This window comes from Podarcis tiliguerta, assembly GCF_965153285.1.
Source record: "Podarcis tiliguerta genome assembly, chromosome: 8".
Lineage (NCBI taxonomy): Eukaryota > Metazoa > Chordata > Lepidosauria > Squamata > Lacertidae > Podarcis > Podarcis tiliguerta.
Window position 1 is genome coordinate 62,418,230 of NC_139541.1, and position 21,878 is coordinate 62,440,107.

Sequence of the window (21,878 nt, forward strand, 5' to 3'; positions counted from 1 at the left end):
TGAACATCCCTGGCAAATTGACGTGAAATTCCCCTAACATAGGATATAGCTGGCAAATAACAGTGTAACTGTCTGGGTATGTGTTTGCAGCACAAAGAGAGTTTGGGGATATTGGCTTTCAGCCCTTCAGCGCAGGGCCGGATTTAGGTTTGATGAGGCCCTAAGCTACTGAAGGTAATGGGGCCCTTTATATGTCCAGCTGTCCTTTGTCAACAATAAATTGTCGCCGTTTTTTTGTGTTGAATATATGCTATATGGCAATTTATAGACCTAATAGGTATCTAAAGCCATAATGGGATCAAAATAAATAATGTATTACATGAAATCAATCAGTAGGCATAAGACTCATACCCTTAGTCTATGCTGCCTGATCAGTCTACAAGCACTCTTTAATATTAGATAACAGGTACAACACTTGACCTACATTCAACTGTGCTCCACTGCGGTCTGTAGCTGCATGCTCCATGTTGCCATGCAACCAGTCCAAGCAGAATATAGGCACCCTATATATAGAAATGAGCAAACCAGTGATATTTTAGGGAGCAGGCTAGCAGGCGGGGCCTATTACTTACATCATAGGAGCCTACACAACACAAAATACTGTTGCTGTATGTAGGTTTTATTTTATTTGTTTTTTTATCTTATATTTTGGAAATGTACATCCATTCTTTTTTTCCTTTAATTTTTTTGGGGGCCCCAAGAGAGTGGGGCCCTAAGCTATAGCTTGTTTAGCTTATACATAAATCTGGCACTGCTCCAGAGATCTGCACAGCCTGAGATGGCTGTATATCCTACCAAAAAGAGGACAGTCCTTTATTTGAAGGGCCCCTGGCAAAATTTGGCCTGTGAGGCCTCCTCATTTGGCTCGCTATGCCATTTCCTTCAAACCACACCCACCTGTTCCATACCGTACATCATATGTGATGTCAGGTATGGGGCAGGTAGAGAAGCAGTTGCATTGGCTGCTGAGGAGTCCCCAAGCAGGACTGAACTCCCCACTCATCAGCTGCTGGGTGGGGAGTCATTATCCTCACCCTCACTGGCCAGCTGCAACAAGTGGGCAGTACCATCGACCTGCCAATCACTTAAACTCCCTATGATACCAGATGATTGACAGGTCGGTTGTCCCACTCACCCATCCAAGTTGAACCAAAGGGATAGGTAAAGATCTGGCCTGCTAGGCCAAAAAGCTTTCCTGCTCATGCTCTGTTTGAAGGAGTTTGCTATTTGAAAGGCTGTCTGGTCCAAGTTTGATTTGAAGGCAAAGAGTATTAACGAGGAGGAGAGAAAGGGATCTTAAAATTGCCAATCAACAGTTAACAGCACCTGGGCAGCAGACAGAGCAGGCACATGCAGCTCACCTGGGGACAGTCTTCCTCGCTATTGTGACATGGATTGTATCTCAATTTAAATTATAAAAGTTATTTCCCAAATTTGTACCCATCTGTATAAATTTGCACATGCAATCTTAATGCAAATCTGTGACTGTCTTTTTTTGGGTGATGTTTAAACAGCCACCCCCTAGTGTCCCTTGCCAAGCATTGGATTTTCCAAAAATTGTGGGTGGGTGGAGGTAATTTCCCATCTGTAGGGAAATAATTAAGGGGTTTTTTAAAATTAAAAAATGGATCTCCCCTCCCCACGGGCTTGCGTGCTTTTGTCATTGCGGTATTAAAATATTGGTTCAATATCCACCCTACCCCACCCCCACAAAAAAGTATTTTAGATGGGATTGTTTTGCCCTCAGAAGTTCCAGACTCTGCAAAGGAAGCGGAGAAATGATGAGCGTTAATAAGATAACAAAGACATTTCAGCAAAGCAGGAAAACACATAATGAGATTTTATCTAACTGCTGACTGGAGCTATTTGGCTGGGACAAGCCTATCTATTTAACAAGGAAAGTGCATCTCTCAGGTTTCACTGGTGCCCCGACATTTGAAAATCACCTTGTGAATGTTTTAAGAGCAAGTCCTTTTAAAGCATTGCAGCTGGATGACACACCAGGCAAGCACAATGGGGCTGTTGCTCACTGGGTGTGGGTCCACGAGGCAGTGACTTGTCTCATCGCCATTTGTTGCGTCCCACCCTCTCCACTCCTGTCTGCATAACAGACTGGCATGATGGCAGCAGTGGCGGGGTTGCATTGTTCAAAGGAGCGGCGTCAGCACCAGCTCTACCTACACTGCACCGGTCTCGGCTTGAGGTGCTGCAATCTGTCTCGCCGTTCCGCCCATGTGGGGCCCATTGGAATCAATAGTGGAAACCTGGCCCAAGCTACGGCTTTCGAGAGAGCATCACATGTGACTTGTCTGCTCACCCGTGTGCCCCACCCTCTCCGCCCGTCATGACAGCAGCAGCCGTGATTGCATTGTGAGAAGGAATTGTGTCAACAGAGGCCAGTGTTTCTCTCCGGGTAGCATTGAACTACAGCCCCCACATCATCCCTGTCCATTGGCTGTGCTAGCTGGGGGGATGGGAGTTGGGAGTCCAACATCAACAGGAGAGCCACAGGTTGACCAGCCCTGGCACAGAACTGTGGGGTCCCTATTGGAACCGAGAGTGCAAAGCTGGCAATGCAGTGAGCACAGAGTGGCCTGCTATATTTGCTGCAGCTTTGTGGGTTTTACTCCTTGGCAATGTTGTTGCTTAAATTGCTATAGCACAAGTTGTCTTGACATGTATTGATTAAACATGGATAGCTGCTTTTAAATGGATGAGGAAAATAAAACTGAAAATGTGTCACCTGTGGGCTGGCATATTTGGAAGAGCAAAAAAAGAGGATGCATTTGCCGACTTCTACTTTTAACTTTGGATTGCTAGGACGCATGAAAAAGAGAACATGTCCCAGGAAAGGAGGACATATGGCAACCCTAATTATTTGACTATGATCCTCAGGGTCCCTTCCAACTCAAAGATTCTATGATTCTATGCCGAGCATGATGATTTATTTTTCTTCTGTGGACACTAGGTCCCTACAAAACTGTGTTGTTAACTACCGCAGTACGAAACCTTTGCTCACTTTATTAAGTTGCACTTTGCATCGAGCCTGAAAATGACTGGGCAACCGACACCACTGGACAGAACTGGTGCAACATGATCTGAATGCCAGGCCTCCTCGAGCAACCTGCCAGCTACATGCTGTGCTGGCTGAAGCGCCTCAGCTCTTTAAGGGAGCGCATTACAGCGGCCTAGTCTAGCACTTGAGCGCATGTTACGAGAGCCCTTGTTTGGAGTTTGAAGTATATCTCGTCCTTGCAGCCCAGTTCACACTGCTTCTCTCACCCTGCTGGCACACAAAGTGATGGATGGGGTGACTACAGGATGGGTCCAGCTTGTTCAGCCTAAATGCAGTCCTCATGGGACCCAGAAGGAAGGGGCTGTGGCTCAGTGGCCAAACACCTGCTTTCCTTGTGAAATGTTCTGCGTTCAGCATGGGGGTAGGGCAGAGAAAGACAGACTCCTTACCTGAAACGCTGGAGACCACAGCCAGACAATGTAAACCAGGGATGGGGAGCTTGTGGTCTTCTAGATGTTGCTGAACTCCATTTCCCATCAGCCTCAGCCAACATGGCCACTGGTAAAAGATGGCGTGAGTTGTAGTCCAGGAGCATTTGATGGGCTACAAGTTCCCCATTCTCAGTGTAAATAAAACTGAGATAGATTTATACTGAGTCAAAGCAAGCCTCCAATTAAGACCTAAGTGTTCTTACAGAGTAGTGGGGGTAGACTGGGAATCTACCTGCCATTCCCCAGGCCAGAACTCGTGATCCAAAAATGCCAAGAGGTATGGGCAGAACTAGCCTTTTTGCTGCCACAGGCCAAGTCACGCTGTCTATGTCATAGTGCTGCAGACCAACTTCCCTGTGAACCATGTCCTCAGTGTCCCTGCCTAATATATCACCCTGGAGGGATTTTCTGCTATGCTGTTACTGTGCCCATCAAGAAAAGGTAGAGCCAGGGAGCTTTAGATCCCCAGGGCTTTATATTTTGGCAGGGACAGATCCCATCTCTGTGTCATGTAAGATCAGCAGAACTCCTCATGAGAAAGACAAATTATAAATGTAGTTTAATCTCTCTCCTGACAGTCCATTTGTCCTCCAGATATTCATGGTTTCCCAACCCCTGGTAGCTCCAGGCAGCATGGCCAAGCCAAGGGAGCTGTAGTCTAACTACATCTGAAGATGCAGAGATTCCACATTCCTAGAAAAACAAACAGCCAAGCCCAGAGACTTTTGAGAGGGGGAAATAGGTATGTTTGTGCAAAATGCAGAGAGAGAGCGCCATTATTCAACTGCACGTTAATGCATGACAATGCTCCTTTCTTCCAGGGAGCTCAGAGTCACACACATCATAGAATCTTACAGCTGGAAGGGACCCAAGGGTCATTTAGTCCAACCCCCGTGCAACGCAGGAATCCCAGCTGAAGTATCCATGACAGATGGCCATCCAATCTCCAAGGAAGGTTTGCCCTTGCATCTTACTCCCACAAGACCCCTGTGTGGTAGGCTGAGCTGAGAAGTCCAAAGGTAAGCTTCAAGGAAGTAAACCAGCTCAAACACAGCTATTCCTGCTCCAAGTCCACATCCTGGATCACATGAAGATAGCTTCACAGCAGGCAAGCCCAACAAATTTGTTTATGAACCACTTCTGAAAGCAGATACCGGGAAACCCTGAATTGCCAATTGTGATACCAACCCTGTCCTGAAATTCCAAGTGGAAAGCAGCAGGCAATGTTAGCTGCTAGATATCAAAGGGCAAAATATGGGGCTTATTCATACTTTTCCTCTGCTCTTTCCATCCAGAGTTCATGCTTTAAAGCTCTGCGTATGAGCACCGTTTTTCCCATCCAGAGCTTTCCCCACAAACCCCACTCTTTAATGTTGCGATGGAGCAAATGGCAACCCACAGAAAACCCAAATTGCTGTTTGCTCTGATTGAGAGCTAAAGAACAGGTTTTCATGAGGGCAAAAAAGGGTGTTCTGACAGTTTGAAATGTGGACCTGAGTCTAGAAAGAGGACAAAAGGTAAGTGTGGATAAATACAAAGTTGTGTTTGTCGAAAAGTCCTATTTAAGATGCACTTTACCCCAAAAGACTTATGTATTCATTGCATTTATATCCCACCTTTTCCCTTCAAAGGAGCTTAAGGTGGCACACATGGTTCACCCCCTCCTCATTTAATCCCCACAATAACCCTATGAGGCAGGTTAGGCTGAGACAGTGACCGAAGGTCTCCCAGAGAGCTCCATGGCTGAGTGGGGATTCGAACCCTGGTCTTCCAGGTCTTATTCCAAAGCTAAGTGCTACCTTACACTGGCTCTCTACTGAAAGTCTAAAAAAAATCTCACCTGACTCCCCATTCCCCAAGTAAGTATTAAAAACAGTGCTATCAACTCAATAATAATAATAATAATAATAATAATTTATACCCTGCCCATCTGGCTGAGTTTCCCCAGCCACTCTGGGTGGCTTCCAATCAAGTGTTAAAAACAATACAGCATTGCTTCTCTGAAATAAGTTGTCATTATATTTTCTGGGGATCTAGTGAAGTGTCTCAGCTTTGATTAAGACAAACTGACAGGCCAGTAATGAGCTTATAGGAATTGATAAACCACCGCCTTTTAGCATTTTTGTATTCTGCTTATCCAAGAAATGACAGACCACCTTCTGAGAAAATATATTTTTTTATTTCATTTTTTTAAAAGATCCAACACTAAAAAAAATTTGAAAGCCTCTTTTCAGATCAAACCTAGTGTTTTCTACCAGCATCCTTTTGTTCAAACAGATCAGGCTAAACAATGGAAAAAGCCAACCAGGTCAGGTGTTTTGTGCTGCTCTAGTCAGATTAATAGAGACAACTGCCAACTGCAGAAAATAATGGACAGGAAAGATCATGCAACTGGAATAGCAAAAGAGAAAAACTTGGTAGGGAGAAACTGAAGGCATACTATGCATAAGGGTAATGTGTCCTAACACAAGGAAGCCTTGAATTTTCCCAGTGAGCTGCACATTGATTGCTGACAGAGAACTAGGGCAGTACATGAAGGTTGCTAAATTGGACGTTGCCTGAGCCCATGTATCCACCCCACTCTAATTCTGATATTAGACTGCAATTTCCAGCCAAAGTAAGAAACATTATTTCCCTTGTAATCCAGCTCAGTTTTCCCTAACCTGGTTCCTTACAGTATTTGACAATGCTCATCTACTCCTGACCATGCTATCTAGGGCTGATAGAAGTCAGGAGCTAAAACAATACCTAGCAGGCACCAGGTTTTCTAGCTTAGGTGTGGGGAACCAGATATTGCTCAGCTACAACTCTCATAATCCCAGGCAATCAGCCATGCTTGCTGGGGCTGATGGGAGCTGTAGTTCAACACCACTAGGTGGGCCAAAGGTTCCCAAATCCAGCTGAGTTTAATGGCTTGCTTATGCAACGCTAATTTGGCCTTCATCTCATGGATCAAGGTTTCTCAATGAATTGCTCCCGCCACAATTAAGTCCGCTTTCTCCAGCTTGTTGCCCTCCAGATGATGCAGAACTCAGAGGCTGATGGGAGTTGGAGTCTGACAGCCTTCATGGGGACCCAGGCTGGAGGAAAAGCTCCTTTAAACTCTGCTTCCACTCCTGACCAGTCACTCACTCCAGGAACAGACTTAAACAAGCCTTCATTATAAGCAGTATGCCTGGCAGTTAACAGAGCACAGGTAGAAACATTCATTCTACCAACTTTAGTTAAAAGGGGGGCCTATATGTGCACTGAGTGCTTGTAATTACTCTCTGCCTTCTTCGTTAAGGTGGCTGCCATCAGTCCCGGTGTAATACAACCGGTGAGGTGCCAGCCATTGTTTTTGAAGTGCCTGGGAAGATATTTGGCAGAAGATGGGGTAGCAATTTGAAAGCCAACTCAGGGGACAGGAATGCTCACGACCTCTTTTTGCCCAATTCCGCCTTGTTTCAGATGAGTCATCTCAAAGGGCAGAAGGGTGGCAAGTGGTCATGGCACCGTCGTGCAATCAAGTAAGAAGAATAACCCAAAAGAGTTCAATACATTGTATTTATTTATGGTGACAGATTCTAAAGAATCTAGCAAGTTACGTCAGGCCTACTGCATGACAGGTTCGATAGCTGCAGAACACATTCAAACGCAAGACTGGAAGTGCCAAAGTGTTACACTCTTCGAATCTTTCAGATACCCCCACACATACAAAGAAACAGCAGGATCACAGCATTTGTTTGATGCAGCCATTTGTGAGAATTTCACCACGCATTCGCACACCACAAAAAGTGCAAATTTTCTTTAAATTTCTCCAGCAAGCCCTTGGATTGGAGAGGAAAGTTCGTTTGCTTAAACGAGGCAGGGTCTATCACTTAGGCTTCTCATTCACAATTCTGCCAAAAAGTGCTGCTAATCAGCTGTGCTCCTTTAGTGCGAAACCACTTCTCCCCTTTTAAATGTGAAGTACTGGAAGCTGTCAAAAAGGAGATAATCGAGAAGAAGCCCTTTCCTCAAGTGAAAGAGGAATAACCTGGTGAAGCCCCTTACATTAGACACTGCAGCCACACACATCTCGGAGCATGGAAGGATTTACTGTACATAAAGGAAATGTCTTTGAGAGCCGTTTATTTTTCAGGGGAACTCTTCACTTACATAGTATTGGACCTCTTAAAAGATGAGCAATTGTGCCTTCTCAGCCAGTCAGAGTCGTGACAAGACAGAAGCAAACAACATGGCAGCAGACTTTTAAAACAAACAAACAGCCCAGCTTGGTCTTGCCAGACTAGCTCATGTTTCCCAGGAAGAGGCAGAATTTTACCTAGACACAATCCAAGTATGATATTTTATTTCAGTTTTTTTCAGCCTGCCCAAATGTGGTACAGCTTTACTGCAAAGAAACAGATTAGTAAGTCAGTCGCCCTTCAAGGATACACCATGAAGCATCTTCTTGTAGCCCTTTCAAAAAAAGCAGGTCTACCCAAAAAGCTAGCAATCTTTGCCTCAGCTTCCTAAAAAAGCATAAAAACAACAACCTGAACTGACACATTGCACAAGGAACTGGCAGGCAATCCAAAACGTCAGTAAAAAGAACTATTGTGCTGTGCAAGTAACTACTTCAAAAGCTTGTGTATTTCAGGTGTAGGCAACACGGTGCTTTCTAGATGTTTTTGGACCAACTCCCATCACTACTCAGTCGATAAGCCATGCTAGCTGAAGCTAATGGGAGTTGTGGTCCAACAGCTGGCGGCCTCTGTATTGACTCTTCCTATTGCATTTGAACAGGACTCCAAGAGCCTCTTGGGTTCAGAAATTTGGCTACCAACAGCTCTCTCCCACCGCCTTTCCACTGCTAACACCAAAGTACCAAAACTTGGGAATCTTTTCCACATGGAGCCAAGCAGCTGCACACAGGCCTCCAGAAAGAAGAAGAGCAGCTTTCAGAGCCTATGGATGATGTTGGCAGCTGCTGCCCTTCATTAAGAGGACCAGGGCACCTGGATCAAGACCTCAGCTCTGCAACTACTAAAATGAACAGACTTCTCTGCCCATGTTGGCGCACTGTGTGCAGCTCATTTAAACTCCTAATAAAAGTTAGCCAGCCATTTTAATATCATGCTGAGCTGTCATACCTGCTCGTTCCCCTGATGTTACTGATACAGCAAACACTAATCTAGATCCTTTCCTTCAGAAAGTCACATCTTAGGGGTTTTTTGGCACGGCACATTGAGTAATACTTTGGGGGCAGGTTCCCATTCTTTTAGTGTTCATGATCATCTGTCAAAACATCTGCAGCTGTGAATCCAACCCCATTCTTTTGCCCCACCCCCACCCTACCCCACAGCTCTCCTCTGACTGATAATAAATACAGCTGGTCCATCAGGGCAGCAAGCCATGGTACACTGGCTCCTTTTACAAGCCCCCGGGCCCACTTCGGTTCCCTCAACAGAAATGATCAAGCGACCCCCCTAACTTCCCCAATATTCATCGCAGACATCCCAAACTGAACTACCAACAGGGAGTTCTACCCCCTACAAAAAAAATTAAGGTACAGTGCTTTTTTTTCTTTTTTCTTTGCTTTTTTTTGGTTGCAGGCACTTGAATAGGATTTCTTTGGTCCCCTAAAAGGAATCGGCCACTCTGGCATATCTTCAGAAACAGAGTCTGCACAGCCCTTAATGCTTCGTGTACTAAAGAAAGAAAGAAAATCAGCTTGCATCTCAGGTAGTGCAGCTCTGCTTTCTTAACCTAATCCTATCCATCCACCTCATACATAAACTCAATCATTTTCTTACTGTAAACATCTCTGGTAACTACTCATAACACTGCACAATTGCCCACAATATACAGCAGACTTTGTTCCTATGTAGGAGGAAGACACTTTGAGCAAGAGACCCATTTTTCTTCTGAATTGTACAGCCTCTGCTTCCCAGAGAACAAGGACTGGAGCAATGTCAGTGGTTAGTTGCAGGGAAGCCAAGTTGGATAGGAGTGACTGCAAGGCAGCAGAGGCTGCATGTGGGTTACATAGTAGTTTACGTTTACTTCGCTGGCGTAAGGGGCTGGCTGATAATAGCAGGTCACGTTCGTGACAGTCGGGATTATGTTCTGCTCAGCCAGGACCCTCACAGCCAACATGGCAATGAGGTTCAGCGTCTGCCTCCTCTCGTGTCCCATCAGGCACACCGTACTCTCATTCACCACCCTGTGAAGGGTCATCAGGCAATCGTACCGCTTGCTCTCCATCCCCACAAAGTGGCTCTGAAGGTAAGACTCCAGCTTCCGCTGCTGCTCCCCAATGTCAGGAAAGTCTATAAAAAACCTGGAGCACATGTATCTCTGTAGCGCCTTCATGTCTACTTCTGATTTGGGCTTAAATCCCCTCACCAGGAGGTTGCAGTACTTCAGAAGCCCACCACCTCTGATCTCCTCCGGATTCCTGGTGGCAATGATCCGGTTCCTCAGGTGGTCCATTGCCTCCTCAAAGTCCCCGTACATGCTCTCCCCGGTGACTGTAGGGTGGAAGTTTGCAGACATCGGGTTCTCTGAGCACTCTCCAAAAAGCAACAGTGAGTCCAATATTATCTGGAAGGAATCTACGCTGAACTCAAACTGCCGCCGGAGAGTGTCTACAAATTTGAGCTCCACGTTCTTCCCGCTGTTGTTTGAAAGTGAAATAAGGCTCCAGCGGTCTGTTTCATTGCACACTTTCACTAGCTTCTGCACATAGGCCTCCTTTAGCGTCATGGGAGTGATCTTATCTTTGTTTACCCCTTCCGGGAGGAAGTCCAACAGACAGTCCATCACTACATCTTTCACTAGCTGGAAGACGTCCTCACTCTTCAAGTCTACACCAAAAATGAGGTCCAGATCTTTATACCCCAGACCGCTGTCCTGATGGAGCACGTGGCTTGCGGCCGAGCCATTCAGCCTCACGTTGTGGACTGCAATTCCCTGCTTCTCCAGACGGCTACGGACCACCTACGACACGGGGAAAAGCACATTGCTGTAAGTACGGGAGGAAACTAAATGGCCTAAGCAAACATCAGCTGGTGTGTTTAAATAGGTGACCTGTGTGAGTATGTTAACACACTCATAAGGGCTAAATGCAAGACTTGGGGCATATCCAACACATCCCATCAGTACACGAATTTCTGCTCATGCAACTTCCCTCCTCTTAGCCCTCTGCACATGGCCCAACACACTCCCCAAATCTGCTCCAAAGGGTGGTCATGGTGGAAACTCCTAAAACACATTCAAGGGGCACGGGGGGGGGGGGGAGGCATCCATCGTGCAAGGAGAAATCCATGTACTGATTAAATGAGTTGCTTAATGCTACTTAGGAGACAACCTTTCATTTCCATGGATGCAACTAGATCAGGAGATCAGCGATCATATCTTTTGGTTTTAAAAGTAGTTCAGCAGCAGCAGCAGCAGCAGGGGCCACAGGTCTGATGGTAACCATGCTGCTTCTACTAGCCATTCAGCCTTTTCCAATGTGCCAGCACCTCCACAAAGCTGCTCTGTGACTCAGAGGGGAACCTAGGCCATAGGTACCTGTATGTTTCCAGAGGCGAGTTGCTTTGGCAGAGCAATTTCAAACTAGGGAGTGACATGGGAAGGGTTTACACCTACCCAAGCGACTATTCCATTGAACAAAAAAACTAAAAAACTGGAAGATCACCTATCTGCTGACATCGCATCTCGTTTGACCTCAAATAGGCTTCGGAGCACAAATGGGCTTACATGAGCACTGCTGTTCAGGCATTCCATGTTGGGAGCTGGAGATCTGTTGCTGATCCCCACCCTAAAGCAGCAGCTGCCTGGACAAGTTCAATGCAGGAAACCATGCCTCCTCCTACAGCCTTTATTCTTAAGCCAAGAGTATCCTAGAACTTTCATCTGGCGTGCAAAATGGCAAGATTAAGAGCCAAGGGAGGAACCTACAGCACCAAACACGTCTAACTGGCACAAGGTGCCTAAAAATATTGGTCATGCTTTTGTTCATTTCTGGAGCTGCTCTTACCAGGGGCTCTATAGCAAAAGAACCGCCATATGAACCTAACCAGAGTCTTGGGTTTCCAGGCTGTGTAATTTTTGAGCACCTTTGGCCTCTCTAGAGGCTGCTGAACTACAACTCCCATCAGCGCCAGCAAGAGTGGTCAGGGATGATGGGAGTTGTAGTTCAGCAACACCTGGAGAGCCAAAGGTTCTCCACTCCTATTTTAGAGATTTAACGTGCCAACATGAAGCCAATCCAAGGGGCAGCTGCAAGGGTGAAGCTAACTGTGAGAATCAATGTAGGTTAAAATATACCAGGGGTCAAAGGGAAAGCCCTGTTTTTTGGGGTTCAGGTCAAAGTTGTTGAGCTTTTCTTAGGGAGGAGGAAAGCCCCATATTTTTGGGGTGCAGGGCAGACATCCAGTGATCTACCGGTAGATCGCAATCTATCTGTTGGACATGCCTGAAATATACCAAAGGGGAAATAAACCACACCCCAAGTCTGTTAGTGGATCTTCCAAACTAAGTCACTAACTTCAATATGCCTGCACCAAACATGTAGGCCAAGTACAACCAGGTATTTGCAAGTATTGAAAGGGTAGCTGAACCATACAAAGTGTACCCTTCGTCATCCGGACAAAGGCTGGAGGCAAATATAATTCGTCTTGGAGGCATTTATATGTTGAAATTATGCATTCTTATTTTTTTAAAAACTCCAGCTAGAACACTAACAGAGGATTCATAAACCTAGCAGCAGAATTTAGCCTACGAGTACAGCTTAGTCAAACCTTCAAATATGCAGCAGGGAAGAGAAGACTTCGCTTTCAGGGATATTAGGAAAGAAGCTATCTTAATTGTGTATAAAGAGGGGAGCTTTAATATGAAAGAATTTGGTGAATTTTAATGTTAAGGAAGTTGGTAACTTTATTACTTTTATCCCCGACAAATGTGATGTGCCCCCGGCGGTTGTAAAATAGCAAAAAAATAATTAAAAAATGAACAGGCACACTTCAGTTTGGATTATGAAAAGAAGAAAGCTGTGTGGTAGGCAAACTCTCATTTATCTAGCAACAATTTGGGCTGCTTGTTCGCAGAAGCTAACAGAAGAGGGCTGCTTGCCTTCTTTTTGGGAACACGGGTCCGTATATAGAGTTGCCACCTACCCACTTGGTAGGCCAGACACAGCAGCGTATTCAGCTGCCTTTTCATCCAGTGTTCCTTACCTCTTTTGGTTTAAAGGCTACACACATCAAGCATTCACAAAACTGACTGCCTTTTTAGGTTACTTGCTCAAGACTGGCAAGCTCTGCATCTGAGACTGACTAATGTTTATCTGGTCAGAGTCATTCGCCTTTCTGTTTACAGAAAACTGCCGGGAGCTGTTTGAGTGTGCTGCTAGGGTTCTTTTTGTTTTGTTTTTAAAAAGCACTGGCTTCCCTTTAAAAACATCAGCCCTTTAATGCTAAGGTAGCATTGCTGAAAGCTACATGGGTGTGATGTTTCTTAAAACAGAAAAAGATGTGTGGGCTGACACATGCCATCTATAATAAAAAAATTTATTATTATGATTATTATCATTATTTTTATTATTATTACCATTATTATTATTGCTTATACCCCACCCATCTGACTGAGTTGCCCCAACCACTCTGATTGTTTAAATGGATGGGCAACAAAAGGCCTTTCTTAAAACCTGTGCTTTGGCACAGTCGAATCTATGAGGCGCGTTGGCTCCTCTGGATCTATTTGTCACACTGCAATGCAGGCAATAATTAACATCTAACAAGGGATGAAGCCAAACAGAGGTATGTCTACTCCGAAGGGTACCCCCCAGTGCTGCCACTTTTGACAAGTTCACTTTCTAGAGTTAAATGAAACTAGTTGGATCAAGTTGGCCCTGTTTGTACATCGTAGTAAACCATAAAGATGGGTCTAGCTTCAGTCTTCCCTTAGCCTGAGCATCAAACCAAGGTCCCGGGGCTAAGATTCTTGCGTTGCTCAGGCCATCCACGATTGATAAAGCCAAAAAACTTTGGCTTCAGAATGTGGCTTCTTTAGAGCAAAACAAATCATGACTCCTGGGTTTGGATGCCAGAATTGTGGCTTGTTGCCTTTTCAAGGAGCAAAGCAAGATTCACCTGCACATTCAGAGTAGACCGGTGGTTTAGCAGTATGCAAATGCTATGCTACCCTTTCTGCTAGATAATGGAAGTGCTGGACGGATGCAGTTGTTTAGTGACGTGTCTTCCAAATGACCTGGGCAACATCTTTTGTAAAATACGTAAATGCCATGCAAGTTCTACGGAGTGGTTAAGTAGGTTATATACTTATTGGAAGCATGTGCAAAAGCTTTTACAAAATTGGCTGTGACCTGCCTAAAACAGGGTGCTTTGCCCCAACCCATCTGCCTAAATAAGAGCTTGAACAACTCAGGCTTGCAGTTTCTTTCTAGCCAATCAATAGATTAACTTAAATTGCAGCGCATTATACATAATCAGATACCACCATCACCGGCCTCTATTTGCATTCAGTAGAAACTGCATGGTTGCATTTGGTTCAGTGCTCTACTTCTACTTGTCTTCTTCCCCACTCTCAAATGATAGCTACTTTTAATCACACTGCAGCCTGGCATATTTCTGCTAACAAGCATTCTATTTAGATTTCATAGGTATGTGTCCACCAGTTACATGGTGTGTTTAGCATGTCATCCAATTGAAACCAGTTCCATTCCCCAGGATTTCTGAGCATTTCGTAGCCAGGGCAAATGGCTCCCTTTTGACTACTACAAAGTAGTAGTAAATTTAGGAAGTTACTACTGCAAAGGAGGAAGTTACTTCGAAGAGGCAAATCTCTATTACTCTGTACCGTCTTGGAATTCTGCAAAGAAAGTGGATTTGCTTGTGTGTAGGTTTCATCATTCCACAGACCTGGAGTGTGTGTGCTGTGTTCTTGCTCCTTGTGCTTGTATAAGGAAACCAGGCAGATACAGAGCATGGGTAGTTGCTGCCAGGACCATTTACTGCCTGTGCTACAATTTCACATACCAATCCTGATGCTCCCTCAAGGCATCAAGCCCAAAATGGATTAGAAAGGCAAACTGCCTACCCAGAGGCCATACCATCCCTTTATTCAAAAAAGCTGTTTTCCTTTCCAGTGAGGGAGTGGGGCCAGTTAGAACTACTGATCTAAACCCAGGTGTCTCCATCCAGTTCTAGCATGCCAGCCTTCTACATCTAGTCTGCTAAAATCCCATCATCAGCATTACTGCTATCTCCCAACTGCTATCCCTAACCCAATAAAGTTGAATTCATCAAACAAGCCCATTTCCTACATGCCAGTGCTTGCCTTCCAAATCTTTAGCATGCTGGATTAGCACTTCTTTATCCCTTGCCAGCAGAATCTTCTCCACTAGCTGCCACATCATTTGTGCCATCCCGCAAAGAAAAACCTTGCAGGTGCCACACTGCAGCTGCTTTGCCTCTGTGCAACCATTCTTTGTTGTCCTTGACAACTGGCGTTGCTAATTTAGAAACAGCACGGACCATCATCCATGGGACATGTCCATGGGCACCACACCATGAGAACACAGGTCTAGTCCACATAAAAGCTATTCACCATATGTTCTCTTCCTACGTATACACTTTATTGTCCACCTAGGCAAGTGCAGTTTTACCTTAAGTTTTATAGTTTTGGGTTATGAGAAGTACACAATTCAAAAGCTCAATGAAATGCAGTGTTCTGTTTAGGGTTGCCATTTATTTCAAACAGTGAAAATCCAGACAGAAAAGTTGTTTAGCTTTTTTTTTTAAGCAAAAGTAACGGCATTTCTGAGCTATTTTTAAGGAAAATCATGATTCTACTGACAAAATTTAACAGCATTTTGAGCTTGCACATAATTCATTTAATGAGTGCATGCACCTCTTGAAGACCTTCAACTCCTGATAACTGATGTTGCGAAAGGCAGCCAGCTTTATAACAATGCTTTAAAAAAAGAAACCAATGTGAGTTATTTTACATTAGTGAGTCATTGCAGAGGAATGAAACCACCTCCCATACAAAATGAATATGCAGCAGCTTATTGGGTGCAACGTTAATGCCTACTAAGCACACTGTTGCTACTTCACGGACAAACAAATCCCTAGTAATTTGTGGCAATTATGACACACAGCAGAGCAGGCTATTTCAGGGCAAATGGACTGTACTGGAAACAACCTTCAATGCTATCTAGCTTCATTGGAAGAGTCAACCAGCATTGGACAGTTTTGCGACTGTTGGAGATTTCAGTGTACCGACTTTCTACACAGATGCTCACTTAAGTCAAGTATACCAAGAAGACCTTGCTTCCATGTACATGTTAGCACCAACACACGCCCCTCCCCGCCAAATGAATATGTAAAGAAATATAATGTGTTACAGCTAGTGTGGTTCAGGGAGATCCGGGTTCAAAGCCCAGCTTAGGCATTGTTTCCGGGGTGACTTGGGGCTGGTCAGTTTCTCAGCCTAACTTACATCACAAAACAGTTCGGATGAAATTGAGGTGGAAGGAGAACCTTTGGCTACTTGAAGGATGGCTGGGATAAAGAGGATAATAATTTATAAAATATCAAAGGAAACTACAACCGCCTGTAGTTAAATTGCACATATCAGCTTGATTCACTTTCGGTACATACAAACCAGGGCGCCGAGTTCTCCGGCAGCTCCAGCCCTGTGCATGCAACTGACTTCTGCTTTGACATGCAGAAACTGCCCTCCATAAGGGAGAGAAAGGAAATGTACTTCCATATCAGACCTGCCTGTTATACTGCCAAGTACAAACGAATTCCAATTTCCACCCAGAAGTGTTAATATGTGCTAAGATTCACTTTCTGCAGTTTGGAAGTGTTTGGCAGCCAAGTGCCAAAATTGTAAACAGTCATGCTTTGGAAGTGAGCGTAAGGTTCAGCTAAATGGCGACTGCATAGTTACCTGTCTCAGGTTGTCCCCATTTCAGCTATAGGTCAGGCTACTGTGTTGTACTTAGATGTCTACTTTAAGGGCACTGTGTTCCAGTTAGAATGTTAAAAATCCACCTTGATATTTAGACATGGAGTTGTAGTTTTACCTTTCCAGGAAGTCCAAGCTAGTAGGTAAAGCTGGGCACAACAAGTTGCTTTGTGCCTGTTAAACCTGTAGGGTTAATCTGTCATTAACCCAGAAGGCACAGAAGCAAGTCAAAGTGTGCTTGAGATAAAAAAACCAGTGATATCAGCTGATGCTAAACTGCTATAAGTCAGGTTTGTATCTACAAATCTAGAACATGTTGGTCTACCATATTATTAAACCTTTGCCATCAAGATAATATCCAAGACTAAAGACCATTAATAACCATCTATTGTCAATAAAATAGCAAAAAAAAATCTGTCCATCTGGCACGAGCATTGTCGTCATTACTACCTCCCCCATATGTGATAGCCTATCATCAGGTTTTGTCTTGTAGGTCAGTTTTACAGCAATTCTCGGTTGAGCTGGTCAGGTAGAAACATATATGAACAAATAGAGATTTGAATGCATGGTGCTCAGCAAAGTGGCACTGGGCAAGTCACCATTATCTCATCTCAGTCTACCTCACAAGGGCTGTGCAATACACTTGTGTGTAAACCTACACTTCTTGGATGAAGCACATGGAAATGCTCTACAGCTGTGATGGCCAAACTTGGCCCTCCAGCTGTTTTGGGGCTACAATTCCCATCACCCCTGACCCAGTGGGTCCTGTTAGCTAGGGATGATGGGAGTTGTAGTCCCAAAACAGCTGGAGGGCCAAGTTTGGCCGTCACTGCTCTGCAGTAACCTTTCTCAACCTTGGGTTCCCCAGATGTTCTTGAACTACAACTCCCATCATCCATGACCACTGACCATGCTGGCTAAGAATGATAGGAGCTGCAGTCCAACATCATCTAAGGATCCAAGGTTGAGAAAGGCTGCTCTATAGAGCCTGTCTTTGTACCACATCTGTGCTGCCTGCCATTACTTAAACTTATTTACTATTTTATTAACCCCAAGAACCCGTTTCTGTCCAGTTTACTTAAAATGCAGACCTATTGGATAATGGTCACCTGCAATATTTACCATCAAAAGTAAAATGTTCTTCACACCCATTGGAAGAAGTTGAAAATATTTTAACGGCCCCAACTCCTGCAGTCAGATGCCCCACTACACCTCCCAACCATAGGGACTAGGAAACCTGCACAGATTTTTCCATTCCCGCTACAGCTAGAGACTCCCAAGCCCTGATGGCACAGAGCCAAGCCCAAGAGACCAGATATCACTACCTCAGCAGATTTATTTTCTGCTAGCAGATTCCAAGCTCCATATAAGCTGACAGAGGGGTGCCAAATGAAGGGCTAGCCAGCATGCAAGCTCATCAGAGCAGGGTCCAACATTTGACATGAACTGCTTTAGTCAGACTAGTCAATGGTGACATCTAATGCTGAGTGACCTTGGGCAATTGCTTGCTTGCTTGCTTGCTTGCGCACACACACACACCCAACTGTTCTGGTAAAATGACATGTACTCTCGTTTCCCAAAGAACCCAGATAATCACTCTGCCAAACTGTCACATTCTAAAGTTTTTCCTCTTCTTCTGTCTTATACAGGGCTTGAGATTTCTGATTTGCACCACAACTGCACCACCAGCCAACACATGTGGACTTGCAAAGTACTACTGAGTCACCTGGGGAAGACCCACCTTCCTACACGGCTGGCCTTTCCCCACTGTGCTCCCGTGAGACTGTTTTCAAAGATGCTACAAGTCTCTTTGCTGGGAAGCAGTTGCTTGGTAAGATTTCAACCTGCATCGGCTGCTTGTACTCATCATAGCAGGAGTACAAGTCCATTCTCCATTAGCTTCAAAAGATGGCACTTACCTCCATTTCTGCACTAATACACTAAAATATAAGCAGACTTGCACAGCAATTTTATTTATTCTATTTCTTAGCCGCTCTCAGGCTACGTTCCAACAATGCACCGTGTGCTTTTGCTATGGTGGGGAGGGACAATTCTGGAGAATTGTAATGGGGAATCTAGCACACCATTCAATGCCGCATGGAACCACATTCGAAGACTCATTTCCAGCCAACTGTGAGGAAGTAATGCATCAGGTGTGCTAAAGACCTAATGTGAAAGGGGCCCACATTTCACTGAGGCAGGCAGCCACTAACCTTTGAAAGAGGCCGATGCCACGCTACAGAAGCGAACCATACACAGGGGCAACAATTCCTATTGCTTCTATAAGCCTCCCGTGCTTTATGAGAAAGCTAAATGAAAGCCTCCTCCAGTAAAGGGAGCCACCCTTGGCAGATACTAAGTGCCTTGCACATCTTGGTTTCTTCCCTCCCCAAAGGATATTGAGTAAGAGCTGTTCAAACACAGCTTGGCATAAGAGGCATCTCTGCCAATTCTGGCCTTTCGGTTCTGTTTCCTTATAAATCTTGTGGTTTTACACTTTGTATATGGATGCCTGCTTTTTAAACCCACTCTGCCAAGCATCCTTACCAAACAGACTGTCAAGGCAACGCTGTTTTGAGGATTCTAAACACACCCTTTCTCCCAAAGGAACCCCGGGGAGTCATATACAACACCTCCGTTTAACACAGTACCGAATTTAATACAATTTAGAATTGACCTCAGACACACTAGTTCTGTTTCAAGTGCCAGTTGGCAACAGCAGTAGACATCAATTTGCAAATAATGGAAAGATCAGACGTTGTAGACACCAATTTCAGCTGCGAAGCAGTGACCCCCCCCCCCTTTCCTAGACAAATGTACTGTTCTTTCACTAACCCTCACCCTTTGCAGTATTGCCAGCTGTTTACCAGCAGAAAGAATACTCCCTTAACAAAACAACCGCAGACCCTTTGGGAAGGGCCACAGCTGAGTGACAGAACACCTTCTTTACCTACAGAAAGTTCCAGGTTTGATCACTGGCATCTTCAGGTAGGGCTGGGAGAGAACCCTGTCTGGAATCCTGGAGAGCTGCTGCCAGTCAGTGCAAGCAGTATGGAGCCAGATGGACCAGTGGCCTAACTCAGTATAAGGCAACTTCCTATATGTTCCTATGGGAAGAGGAAGAACCTGTCCATTCCTTCCACATCTTTATCTAACATATCTTTGAAGAGGTCCCAGAAGTCCCTGTGAAGGGCCATTGTTTGTTCAACCACTCTGAGAACTGCTCTTTGAGGGGAATAAAGGCTGCCTAACAACTCAGCACCCTTAACTACAGGTCCCAGAACTATTCAGAGGAAGCCATGACTGTTCAAAGTGGTGTCACAGTGCTTTAAATGTATGTATGGTGTGAAGGTGGTCCTGGACCACAGCCGAATGTTCTAATGGAATGGGATTTTGCTGTAACCAACTCTGCTCAAGGAATCGTTTCTTTTTCTGCAAAATTATCTGGATGGACTTAAGCGTGCTTCGCTAGAGCAAGTTTTCCTCACCCCCGACAATCAAGTCTAGAGACCGACCATTGCCAGAAATATGGCGCTAGGGAAACACATGGAAGGGATTGGGAAATAAGGAGCAGGGGGTTATTTCTGCCCAGCTCCCAGCTCTCTGTGCTCAGCCTATCGATTCTCTTGCTCACCAGCCTGAGGTTGCCTCTCCAACAACCCACTGCAGTCGCACACCCATGACCGACGCCTTCCTATACTCCCAACCCTATTTAACCTAATTACTGCTCCTCTTGGGACAGGGCTGCCTTCAAAATAGGGCACCTGAACCTAGTATACAATTCTGGGTTTCTACTATGGAAGCTATAGTCTTCCATAGAAAGACTATGGAAGGTCTCAACAGCTGCTCCAATATGGAAGGACTTTGCCAACTTCTTTCTATTAGGCTCTGGGGATGGCACTGTGTGGCACTCCCCACCTCTCTTCCTCTATGTCCCACAAATAGCTCAACATAAATTGTGCATAGAAAGTACCTTCATTTCAGGCAGCCCCCCTCCCCCCCCAGTTTATTCTTTCCCCTCCTTACAACCGATTCACAGCCAGAAGATGTCTTTGCCCTTCTTGTCTTTCTAGCCACTTTTGTTAAAGGGGTGCAGCCCTACCACCCCTGTGATCCAAGAATTCCCACCTGCGAACCAACCCATCTTCTCTAGTACAGGCCAATGACCAGTTGTCAGCATACAACCCTGAGTGTTGCCTCACAGCTGATAACTCAAATGTCATCCCCAGGCAGCAACACCTACTCCACAGCGATGGCACCCTAAAGACTTGGATTACTATGACAAAAAATTTCGTGGATTAGAGCTAGTTTGGATATTCTATAAACTTCTGTGGACTAACAAATCTTAGGGTGTCACTCTTGTTTAATGCTGCAACAGACGGATATGGTTACCCCATGGGAGTTGGTTTTTTTTAAAGTCTTCCATTCCCTTCTGCTTCAGGGACAGAGCCTTTTCCTAATCCACAGGATCAAAGGGAAGGGTACCCTAAAACACAGACTGCCTACACTTGTCTTTGTATTACATTTATGTTATCATGTAGTAAATGATCCTGTGGCCTTTTGATAGAGGGTAGTGTATAATTTCTTAATACCACCACCCACTACATCAGGGCACTTTTCAGTATCCTACCAATCACAGCTAACATTCCTCATTTCTAAGATTTCACTTAGACTACTAGTCTCAACTCAGTTAAGAACTTAGAAAGTGTATTTCATTAAAGGAACTGCAGCAATCTACCATTCTTGGCTCCCACCTGTAATTGGGGGCATCAATATCAAGGTTGTTGCAATTACTAACTCCACATATACAATACTCTGAACTATTCTCTGCCAAATAAGTTTTTGTCAAACCTACAGCTAGCCAAGGCCTGAGCTGTCAATTAAGGCACCCAAAGTTTGGCTTCGATATAAGCCTGGCCTACTCTCCACAGTATGGAGTTAATGCTCATTTAGTTTAACGGGGGATTATGAGAAGGATTAGCACAATTACTCAAAAAGCTTTACATTCTCAGAATATACTGTATAAGGCTAAGTATTCACAGCCAATATGCTTCCTTGGCTTTTCCAGCAGGAGCCACAATAGCTAAACTGGCTACAAAATGATGCTTTACAAACACCTATTCATTCCAATCAAGAACAATGGCTACATAGAAGAGCCCTTTAGTATATAAATAATGTTATCCAAGATAGGCTCTTCTAGTTCCTCTCCTAATTGACAGGCTGAGTACACACTGTACATTTTAAGCACCCCCCCAAAGACTCCGAGGAACTGTAGTTTGTTAAGGGTACTTGGAATTGTAGCTCTGTTAGAGGTAAACTACAGTTCCCAGGATTCAGGGTGGGGAGAGAATGTGCTTTAAATGTATGGTATGTATGCAGCCTCTCACATACAGGCTTTATAC

General features: G+C 44.7%; 1 protein-coding gene and 1 long non-coding RNA gene across 2 annotated transcripts in view; one reads left to right on the forward strand and one right to left on the reverse strand.

The window, feature by feature from the left end:
- On the forward strand, window positions 1–7,642 carry LOC310684851. Its single transcript, XR_014514875.1, has 2 exons — window positions 1–6,759; window positions 6,794–7,642. It is a non-coding gene; the product is annotated as an uncharacterized lncRNA (long non-coding RNA).
- TENT5B (terminal nucleotidyltransferase 5B) overlaps window positions 7,040–21,878 on the reverse strand; it is a 16,298-nt gene continuing 1,459 nt past the window's right edge. The window contains exon 2 of the mRNA XM_083455666.1: window positions 7,040–10,473. Coding sequence (XP_083311792.1) covers window positions 9,454–10,473 — 1,020 coding nt within the window. The 3' untranslated portion in view covers window positions 7,040–9,453. The remainder of the gene's footprint in view (window positions 10,474–21,878) is intronic.